This window comes from Netta rufina (assembly GCF_964035555.1).
Source record: "Netta rufina genome assembly, chromosome: 2".
Lineage (NCBI taxonomy): Eukaryota > Metazoa > Chordata > Aves > Anseriformes > Anatidae > Netta > Netta rufina.
In genome coordinates this window covers 150,491,490-150,503,693 of record NC_140124.1, presented here as the reverse complement: position 1 = coordinate 150,503,693, position 12,204 = coordinate 150,491,490, and the positions used below count along the sequence as shown (strand labels likewise).

Sequence of the window (12,204 nt, the reverse complement as noted above, 5' to 3'; positions counted from 1 at the left end):
GGGATCACATTTTCATTTTGAGTCTTAACAGCAGCTAGCTCTCAGTACTTCTCACTGATGAATATTCCATCATTAACAAATGAAAGACAAAGATTATAAAATGACCCTTTAATTTTTTTCAATTAAAAGCAATTTTTCCTCTATAAAGAAAGCACGAGGTGCGTTTTGCCATGAAATGAGTAAGGACTACTCCCTTCATCTGTCCTACTTACTTTCTTGCGGGTAATCTCTAAGAAAATGTGGCAACAAGGAGCTGGAAGGAGGGTCATTTTGGAGTATAGAAGTTTCTACAGCAAACATCTAAGCACAGACTAAAACTGGATCTGAGCAACTCAACAGCTCACAGCTGAGAGAGTTCTTTAATACCACAAAACCAGCATAGGCTGAGATAGGATGGGATACATTAAGGAAAACTTGAGCAGAATAGCTACAGAAGTGTTCAACTATGATTCACAGTTGTTTTTCACTTACCCTGAGAAAAAAATACACTCTAATCTACCTCTAAACCAGAATTTATATGAACATTACGTTTAAATCTTCTTAATATACCCTTCAGTCTGTATCAAGTGTTAGTGTCCTTATGCCTTAAATAAGGCTGACACTTTTAGCTTTGCAGTTATTGTGAGGAATATGCTACAAACTAACTGAAAACACCCTTTCAATTTTCCATTTCATCCATCCCTTCCACACTTTAGAAATGTGTATAAATGGACATAATTGACTGTTCTGAATCCTCTAGAAAACTTGTAAAGCGGAAGAAGAGTCTTTCAGGTTTATACTGCAGTATGCATTACATTTTTTTTGCAGTACAAGATTGGAGTGAAGCGCAACTAAGAAAAAAAGCAGTCTGATTTTTAGAATATGTTACAAAAGCAAATTTGTCTGACAGTCACCTCACTAGAATATGCATTCAGACATGCAGACACATAAACCACAAATACAACTGTCTTTAATTTAAAAATGGTGTTTAAATATTCAATCTTCAACTAAAAAAGCGTCTCATCTGACACATTCTCAGAATATTAAGTTAAGCTCTGAAGGTTCCACAAGTAACAATTACACTGATATTTAACGTAAAGTTTGAATGTGTGTGCTTCAGCTTTAACCAAAAATGGTTATTTTCTATGGACTTCAGTAGGGGGTATTTTCTAGAATTTCTGCTCTCTCACATAATGCTTCGATTCCATCTGCTAGAACAATATGCTTCTTACTCCTACTCTTCAAGATGCCTCTGTTTGTGCTCCACAAATATGAAGTCACATAAAACAAAATGAGAAATTCTCTAACATCATTCAAGGCCAGCAGGTCAACAATTTATAAATATTGTTTTCAGCTTTTCTGTCATATGTGCATTATATGAGGCCCCTACTTGCCACTTGGAAAACCATTAGCCTTTTCTTCTGTTGAATGTGCATTACAGGAAAAGTTTTGAGAAGCCAGTTCAGATACTTACTTAACAGTTGCTTTTTAACAGATTTGTTTTTCTACCACCACCACTGCATTGCTCAACAAATGACAAAAATGAGTTCTGCAGTAGATATAAACTCATCTGCTGTAAGTGGTTGATCCCAATCCCATTTGAGTCAGTTTTCCCATCAGTAGTTAATTTGACTTCATAAAGGTTTATAAAGTATGCTTGGAGGCCCTGTGCAGGGTAATGAAGGAAAGGGTATCGAGAAGCTTTCTAAGAGAAAGCAAAGGCAAACTTGTTCAAAGAGTGGGTTCAGAAACCTTTGGCTCTTATTCACATCTCTCTTCAGATGTAAAATCGAAGTGGTATTTATGCATGTACTTTGTGGGCCCCAAGTTATATGCAGTAAATAGCTACAGAATGCACAGACAGACAAATATCAATTTCAGTTATTTAGTTTGAAAGTTTACTTCAGAGAAGAGCCACAGGAATAAAAGAAAAGTAAAGCTGCCGAATGAAAAATCTGACAGATTCCAGAAGCTGTGTCATAAGAAAGCATGAAAAGCATGTTGTTATAGGAAGTCTGCTGAACCTACTTGGCAAGTTTTAGAGTAGGTAGGGGGTTGGACATGACACAAACATTTAAGCTTTTTTGCACAGCTCAAGTTAGTTTTGATATGTGGAAAATTCCCAGTGCTATCATTAACCATATATTACACCTACATAGTGTTTAGGTACAAATGCAATAGAAAACATCGCTTTATTTTTGTCCATGTAAGGTAAGGAAACTGACATAATCCTTAGCATCAGTTATTACAGATGTCTTTTCTGAAAGCAAACCTGGCAGGTAAATATGCCCAGGAGCTATTGAGAGCAGAAAATATGTGCCTACATATCAAGAAATTTTCAATCTTCAACTTAAGTACTGTTGTAGACAGAAAAGACAGTTGCTACTGATGACTCAGCAGGAATTAAACCCTTAATTTTTAATAAATATAACTGGAAAAAATGATTTGAGTTACCTACAAACTTGTGCTTACTAATCTCCGCATCATATTACAAAAACAGAGTTTACAGTTCTTAAAAAGTGAACATGGATATACAATTTCTGGTATGGTTTTATACTGAGAGAAGCAAGAACAAGTTATACAGTTATATATACTTATATAATAAGTTATATATACACTTCTATATATAACTTATAAATACAGACAGTTGAAAAGACTTTAAGACAAAAAACATTAACAGCTGTTAAGCAGAGCTGTGTTATCAGTTTCAAGAACACGTTGGCTAGTAAACTTCAGTAGGGATTTCCTCTAATAAGAAAAAAAGATTAGTAAAATAAAAACTAAAACGTTGCTCAAAAAACACACCAGTGACCATGAATAAAAATACCTGTCAACATCTTCTATTTTCTGCATGTTAAACAGCAATGATGGTACTATCTTGTCCATGTGCTGAGGTTCCCATATAGTTGCTCGAAGTTCATCATTAACTGTTTTTCGAACTACTCCCTGAATGCCCCTGATTCCAGCAATTCGGATCCTAAGGAAGGAAAAAAGGAGTTATGAAATAGGAGAAGGACATCACCTTGCAGCATGGCTGGCTGCAAGGCACTAGCGATTATGTAGGGTAGAATTCCATTAAGTTCTCTAAAGCAATAATTTGGAAATTTCTGGGTAAAAACTCATCAACTCTATGGAATTTACTACCCATCAGTTGCATTTCAACCTACACCAGTGTTGAAAAAAATGTGAAATTAGCACAGCTCAGTTGATGCAAGAGGTACCACAATCATGTGATCAAGTCCTTAAAGTTAAGTGAAGTTAAGACTGTGGATTAGTCACAGATCTTTAAATATTTGTGGAAGATGAACAGTCATAAATAAACAACAGGAAAACATACAAAAGATAATTCTGTCAGCTTAAGCCTGACACACCAAAGGAACTATTACTTTTATTCTAAAACTGTTTGAACTAAATTAACAGAGACTGATCAACAACAAAAGAAAATTTAATGCAACTTCTAAGACTTAGTCTAGCTATTAGCTATTTTCATTACTCCATTGAACAAAAAGGAGAATGTGTACAATGAAATGCATGGTAAAACAGTGTTTTCTGAAGTGATAATAGTCATTAGGCATTATTATAAAGGCTAGGAATAGAATTTTACTTCCTAAAAACAAGTAGACGAAAGGATGATACAGACATCAAGTGAAATAAGCACAGCAAAGCTTTGCTAAAATTTGAAATTATTTTTATGAAAATAAATCCCTCAAAAAGGAAATCTTAATTTCACTATGGACAACACATCATTCGCCTTTGTTCAGTCAAACTCACTACATTGCAACATTTAGTAGATGACCTTCAGAGCTGACTTTTATAAATGTAGAAATACTTGAAACTGTATCCCTCTCTTTTTCATCCATATTTGTAAAAATTCAGGTGTATTCAAATAGGATCCAATATCAGGAATCTAGACCTTCTAGACCTTTCAGTACAATTTTAATAGGTTTACATATAAATCAGGAAAGGAGGGGGATACAGAAACAACTAGAAAAGTACTTGCTCTTCCTACAGTACAAATATAGTGCAGTATTCAATATTAAGTTTCCAATATTAAGAGTCTAAGATTGACATTTAAGACAGAGAGCTTCCAAAATTCCATCACTGAAACACGTTACACAGGCAACTACTGTCACCTACAAATAACTCCAATATGAATTTAAGAAGCAGCAACTTTTCTTTTTTCTTCTTTTGTCAGAATCTAGTTCCTTTTTAATTATTAATTCTTCAGGTAATCAAGTTTTGCTGATAGTGTGGCTTTTCAGCAGGCTCCCCTGCTGAAAGGGAAATGCCACTTACCAGGTGAGATTCTGTTTCAGACTCAGAAACCTACATTATTTGACTACGTGTCTAGATGATGTTCAAGCTCGCATTCAAGTCAGTAAATTCAATGGAACCTCAAGCTGTGCAGATGAACAACAGCTACAGATATCCATGGTAGGATGAGCTGAAATACACACTAGGTTCTATCAACTACACTGACTTCTTCTGATATCTGCTTCTAGAATTGTAATCTGGAATCACAGCTCATTTGTTTTGTTGAATTACCTCAGTACCTACAGCAAATCTAGTAGGCCCACTCCAAGAATGATTGGTTTTCATAAAGGGGAGTCATTGTTTTAAAGATCTTCTTAGAAGAGATGCATTCAAACTATCTACAATGATTTGAAAAAGCTGTATTACTACACATTCGGTTAACCTGAGTAAAAACTCCCACTGACACACATGGGGAAAAAAAGGCCATGTTTTCTGTATTGGGATTGTTATTAGCACTAATTTCATGCTTTCTCCTGTGCAGGTGGTCAAAAAATGAGGTTTGAGGTACTAAAAGAAGGTGCAGAGCACCAAATTTTGACACACAGAGGAAAGATTTATTTCATCTTAATAAGGCTCAGATAGGTATTAAAGCAGAGACTACATTTAAATCAAGGTTGTGTGCAGTCTTACTTCACTAGGATTGAATTCCACCCTAAGGGTACATCAGCACTGCAGACTGAAGCACAAGCAACAGCGCAGGCTGACAATCTACAAATCAGAAGATTACCACAGTTCTCTTCTCCAATGATAATCATACCTTTGAGGTATGTTACTTTAAGGTACCCTTAGGAGTGGTTGATCATACTCGGCAGATGAATGAGGGTTATATCTTATCTTGATTCATTCCATGTTCTAGTTCATTATTATAATTACTTATCTTTTGTGAGGGGCAACAACAGTGGAAGAAATTCTAAAAAAAATAAATAATCCTGAACTGAACTTAAATCCTAACCTATTATGGAATGCTTTATGCTGAGTTTAGTATTTTATTTCTGTTTTAGTTTCATTAAGCCTAAAAGGCAAAATCTCAAAAATCTCTTTAAAACATCTACAAATACTGTTTTGCCACTATTGGCTTCCAATAAATGAATACACTGAAAGAAGTGTAAGTTATGAAGTAGTTGTATGATACACCAGCTTCACCAGTGACACCTCTTAAGAATTACACAATAGTTTGGGTTGGAAGGGACCTTAAAGATCATCCAATTCCAACCCCCTGCCACGGACAGGGACACCTCCCACCAGCCCAGGTTGCCCAAAGCCCCATCTAACCTGGCCTTGAACACTGCCAGGTATGGGGCATCCACAGCTTCTCTGGGCAGCCTGTGCCAATGCCTCACCACCCTCAGTGAAGAATTTCTTCCTTGTATCTAATCTAAACCTGTCCTTTTTTTGGTTTAAACTGTTACACCTTGTCCTGTCACTGCACTCCTTGACAAAGGGTCTCTCCCCAGCAGAAAGTCTGCATTCCCTTTGGTCTCTGAGCACAATCCCTTCAGTTATTCCCAGAACAATTTGTGCAGCCAACCTGTAAAATCATTCACTGGAATAATATTTCTAAATGGAAACAGAGGAGGCAGGGTGAAAAACATCTGTTGTAAGTGTCTATATTTTTAGAGACAGATCTTTTTAGAGAGAGATGTTTACATCACAGCCCTGCAAACAGCAACAGGACAACAACTATGATGGCAGCGAATTATGAACAATAAGGAGGAATGAATCAGAAGACTGAAGGAGGACTGAAATGTGCATTAATTTTCTTTATTCTTAATAATATTGAATATATTATTTTTGAAAAGACAGTTTGTAGATTTTTGAAACTGTAAACTAAGATCTTTATGCATTGCAGCTAACCTAACATGGGTTGAGTAAGTGTTCAGTGTATGAATTTTTCACAGCTGGCTGAACAATTTAATGTATGGAATCAGAAAAAGTGAGTACAGCAGAGATGCAAATCATATAGTCTGAAAAACAAGGTTTTCTCAAATGCTCAGGAGTTAAATACTGACTGACAATTCCTATAAAGAACACATCACTAGGTGGAGCTGAAGTTAAAAAAAAAAGTAGCGTTACATAATAATGTAAAAATTTGTAATACAAATTCATGAAGGCATTTTGGTTTCACGCAGCACTATACTACAGACATCTAATAAAATTCAATTTTAATGAATAATTCTCAAATAACAGACTCAAAATATACTTTTGCTATTTCTATAAGTAGCTCCATTAGTTTCTCAAATGAGTTATGCAACTCGCACACATTTATAGTAGTAAGCAGTGCCATTCTGGAGAGAATCCATGCAATCCAGAGGCATCAACCGGGTAAAATTCCACCTGAATATTCTACAAGTTTTATATACGTAAGATTTGCAATATTCAATACTCTTTAAAAAGTCAGACTTCCATTTTCTTCTGATGGAATGAAATATTCCAACAAATATCATAATCAGAAACTGTATTACAGACTGAATTCAGCCAGTTCTCTACAATACATACGGTAAGGCACTTACTCTTTTTGTATTTCTGGATCGTGGTCACATGAATGACACATGGCACTGAATCGAGACACAAAGAAGTCATAGCGTCTGTGATATGAAGGTGTGTCTTCCTCAATGTTGGCGAATTTGACAAACTGGAAAACAAAATATGTTAAAAAAGCTTTTGATAGCAATTACCCAAAAGAGGATAATGAATATTACGCTTCATCTAAGACAAATAAAAAATAGTGCATTAAGAAAGAATCCAGATTTTACAGTATTTAAATGTTTAGCCTCAGAGAAAACAAAGTCAAATTGGAGGGTTTTCTTTTAAAAGTCTTTCCACTAGAACTTCTTTTAGGTCATTATGATTATTATTATGATGCCATTGCACCAAATAACACCTTATGCAACATGGAAACATCTACCACTTGAATAGTAAATGTCATTAATTCATGCAATCCAAGCAATCCAGTGGTACCCTGTCACTGGCCAGTTAAGTAGCAACATCCCAACTTATTAAAATTCAAGGGAAATAAACTTGAAAGACTTCTGTCAATTGCTGTCTATCTTTACAAAGATCTTTTTATCTTAAAAAAAAAAGTCACCAGTCAACTTTAATTCCATTCACAGCAACTGCAAAAAAAATAAAAATTCCAATTTGAAACCATCTAGAATGTAACAAAAGGATAAGTAACAATCAACATGGATTTGTCAAGAACAAATCACATCAACCCAGCCAAACTTATTCTTCTGACAAGGAAATAGATTTTGTGAATCCAGATGAAGCAGCACCTGTCATATCTTAACTTCAGTGATGCTGCTGACAAAACAAAAAACAAAACAAAACAAACAAAAAAACAAAAAGAACACAACAAAAATCTCAAAGAAGCTAGAAAAACATTGTCAAAAGTACACTCCCCATAAGATAGATACAAAAGGGTTTAAAAATGTGCCAACATTTTTAAACCATCAAACTGCAATAAGGTACTGAGTGAACTTCTGAAGAGGCCTGTCTGGAATACAATAATTTCTGAATTTCACTAGAAATTTAAATAATAGAGTGGGCTTAGCAAATTTGCAAAGAACACTTAAGCTGACGAGAGCTAGAAGTAAACTTTATGCCTGGAACTCTCTAAACTGGAAAAAGGACCTGAAAAAAAAAATTAAAGCAGTAATTTAGGAATGACAAATGCAAAATTCCATTTTAAGGCAGATGTACAAATACAAGCCAGACACAGCTGAATGCAGGAAAAAAGCTTAGGTTATAATAAATTGTGTTCAATGCAAGTCAATGCTGTTACACTGGCACAAAAAAAATATATATACACATTGTGGTAAGTCTGTACTATCTGTGAGATCTATGAAGAAAATTTTGCCATCTAATTGGCACTATTAAGCTTTAGATACCATACCCAGGTTAAGCATCACAGCTGGAGACACTGACTAACCAACACTGTCCTTCATCCTAGGGATGAACAAAACTTTAGACACATTATCTAGCCTTGAACTCCCCAAAAGATTACTAGTCTTACAGTGTACAGAAGGTATCTGCAAAAATAAAAGAAAGTTGTATTTGTTTAATGCTACTAGGAAAAGCAATAGTAGGATTACACTGCAGCAAAGGCTGCTTAAGCTAGAAATATTTTTTTATTTTTTTATTTTTTTTTACTGCCTACAATGAAGATTGCCTGAAAACAGTGTGGATTCTCTATCACTGTAAGAACAGATCACACAGAGAAGAAAAAAGGGCAAGGAAAGGCCGTCAGGAAAGGTTTAACAGCGCTGATTCTGCCTTGAAACAGCAACATCCCACTACGATTGCTCTACTTTTCCCTCCGCAATGTATTCTTCTTACCAATTGCTAAGCACAAGCTGAGGCATTTCTTGTATATTTACCAAGATGCAGAAGCTGTTTTTATCATCGCGTTACCCACATACATACAGACGAACCCAAAGCACTTCAGTATGATCTGCAGTATGCTGATTTGTGGAGGTTCTGAGATAAGTGTTCAAGCTGAAAGAGAAATCTGTGCATTCCTCAAAAAAACACTTTCTACTCTGTAATATTTTTTTTTCTGTTTTAACTAGGGCACTTATCCCTTGCAACTAAGCTATCAGTTCACCCACAGAAAGCTACAAATGAAATTGAGATTTCTACAGTTTCTAGAACTATATTCCCAGCCATTACTTAGAAAGGTGCAAAATTGTATAACACTAGCTCATTTTATACATCTTTCTGGATGTATATCTTTTACAGTTACGTGATAAGAAACTGACATACAGGCAAAAAAAAAATAATAGTCCTTCATATTCTGCTGCCAGAGTTTGTGAGCAAAATGAGCAGCAACCATGCTGTTTTTTCAATACGGTCAGTTACAAAAGCAATCACTTCCTTCCCAATGGACTCTAAAAAATGCTTTAGTATCTTGTGTCTCACTGGCTTGTTTCACGAAATTGTTAATTACAAAAGAGAGGTAGACTTTATTTATTTATTAAACTAGAACCTAATTAGTCCTTAAAATTTAATAAAGCAGAAAGTTCAGGAGGAAAACAAAGAATAATATGACCTTAGTATTTTTTAAACATTCAAGTCTACAACTGATTCACGCAACAATCTTCCACAAAAACATGAACAGAAGCAAAAAGTTTAAAGAACAGAAAACACTATGGGAACAGCCCTGAGGATATTAACTTACCTGTAATTTGGTATCAGCAGAAACAATCTAAATATACATGACGACTTATCTGATTGACAGGCTCTTCCAACACAAAAACGTAATATAACTCTAATAACTTTTGCTAGAGGAAAGATTTATTGTATTAAGAAATTGTTTTGTCAGAATAAATGAAGAATTTAGGCCACAAAAGTTTCCCCAACTCTCTCTCTGGAAATTAATCCTGCATCAGAACGTAGCTTTGTAGCAGGGATGAAGTACTTAGAAATTATGCCCCTCAAAATGAAATTAACAGTAAAACGTCCACAAAAGACATAGAAATTTTTGATTCCCTCCTGTACATTGTAACAATTTCACCCACTGAACATAAAGCACTTCTGAAATCTGTTCCAGGGCTAGCATTCGGGTGACTGAATATTTGGGTCACCGGAAAGCTAACTGTCACAGGGCTGTTCTGAGTTGCACTGTCATGAAACAGAAATGGAAAGTTTACACAGCACACATTAGTCTACACTTTCTGCTTGCCTAGCAGTGATGTTCTTTAGAAGTTACTGTTAAATAGAAAATGTTTGACTCCTAAGCACCTAAGATATTTCCAAGCATAGCACAATTATAGGAACTGTTTGACTTTAAAAAGGGCAAAACTCTTATGAAATTCCAAGCAACTGCCGCGGATATACTTAGAAATTTTCACAGAGGTAAACATGTCATTCAGTCATACTAAATGCTTGCAGTAACACACCGATAATTTATGGAAGCTTTACCACTAGGAGCATCTTCGGCATTGGTATAATACAGAAGGTACAAAAAGGTACTTACATTGGTAATATCTTATTTCCATTAAGTTTGAAACCAATAGCATTCAATCAGTGTAAAACCTTATAAATCTACCCTTAAATACAGCAGGAACATTTTAGCTATTGAGAAGATGCTCGTCCTGGACTGCATCAAGAAAGTGGGATCCTATTACCAGGGAAAAGCAAATTGTGCAAGTCCTTTGAGTAAATCATGCAAGTTCTCAAATTGAATTCCTAAGGACATGATTTCTTCTATATAATTATGCTGTCTTATCACTCTTAGGTAGCTCATACTTCATAGGCAGAAAAATTAGAAGTAGGAACAGAACTTTTGATACCCTCTGGATTTCTTCAAAGGAGGTCAGCTTTTTTGCAGTAGTTCAAGAACTATCATCATTCATTGTATTTAACTCTGAATTACATTACTTCAGAGCATCTATCTGTAGAATGTGTAGGCTGGTTCTGAGCAGTATTTTCTGATATTTGAGCTTCCCAATTTTGTCTTTAATAGCTTGAAATTTTTTCACGTTTCATTTAGCCAGAAGGGATGATAATGCCAGTAATTACCATCCTTTATAGAAAAACTACTGTATTTCATTATTAGGAAACTATCACATAGGAAGATATCCTGTTTGTGGACCTCTTCGAGTGTCCAGAGGAGGGCTACAAAGATGATCAGGGGCTGGAGCACCTCTCCTGTGAAGACAGGCAGAGAGAGCTGGGGCTGTTCAGCCTGAAGAAGAGAAGGCTCTGGAGTGACCTCACTGAAGCTTCAGGGTGTCTTATAAAAAAGATGGAGAAGGACTCTTTACTCAAGTAGATAATGATAGGACAAGGAGGAATGGTCTTAAACTAAAAGGGGATAGATTTAGACTAGACATTTGGAGGAAATTCTTTGCTGAAAGTGTAATGAGGCACTGGCACAGGCTGCCCAGAGAAGCTGTGGATGCCCCATCCCTGGAGGTGTTGAAGGCCAGGCTGGATAGGGCTTTGGGCAACCTGGTCTGGTAGGAGGTGTCCCTGCCCAGGGCAGGGGTTGGAGTTGGATGATCCTTAAGTTCCCTTCCAATCTGAGCCATTCTATGAGAAAGGGCATGTAGGGTAATTGCCTCTCTCTGTACCTTTAACTCCTGTATAAGAAGACAGATCAGGGATTCTAGAGATGAAATACTTCATTGTATTCTAGATCACTACTAGTATATAATTCCACACGGATACATGGAATGAAAGGATCTTGTACTACAAATAAGGTGCCATGCATACTTCCAGATTAGTATGCTAAAGACAAGCAAGACCAACAAATCAGTACTCTACTGGAAACATTAGTTCTGACATTCTTTAATTTCACAGTCTTGACATTTTGAATTAAATTTATGTGAGCATGCACTTCAGTTCAGCCAAAAACAAGTGTTATCATAAGCCAAAACTAACAAAAATAAAAATCTCGTTGCTCTATCAGGCACTGGCTGGTCCCTTTTCCACCTAGGATGCTGCTCATCTTCTTTTAAACACCAAACAAGATGACAGCTGGCAAACAGTTACCTGCTCCTCCTGCACAGGAAGCACAACGCTGCCACTAATAGCATGATCATTTCACTCATGCTGAAAATAAATCTGCTTTCCAAAACGAAGCACCCTATCAACTAAAGAAAGATCTAAATTGAATATTTTTTGTAAATAATTTAAAATATGATAATAATGGGTTCTATACACATACCCACAACTTTACAGATTAATTAAAAATACATTTTACTATCAAAATGCAGAGAAGAATTCATCCAGTCAGCATTCTGAACTAGCTTAAAAATGGTTTATATTCAACCGAGTTGCCTCAGCATATTTTAAGATAAATTTTACTAAATTACAACCCCCATCACTTTCGACCATCTGATCACTAAATAAATTTTCTGGACCTTCTCTAAATAAATTGACAGGCAATTTAAAACATTAAAAAATAAA

General features: G+C 35.7%; 1 protein-coding gene across 3 annotated transcripts in view; it reads right to left on the bottom strand.

The window, feature by feature from the left end:
* EFR3A (EFR3 homolog A) overlaps positions 1–12,204 on the bottom strand; it is an 82,950-nt gene that overhangs the window by 40,142 nt on the left and 30,604 nt on the right. For all 3 annotated transcript variants that reach the window (XM_084282245.1, XM_084282247.1, XM_084282246.1), the window contains 2 exons: positions 6,804–6,925; positions 2,807–2,956 (listed from right to left, as the gene is read on the bottom strand). In XM_084282245.1, coding sequence (XP_084138371.1) covers positions 2,807–2,956; positions 6,804–6,925 — 272 coding nt within the window. The remainder of the gene's footprint in view (positions 1–2,806; positions 2,957–6,803; positions 6,926–12,204) is intronic.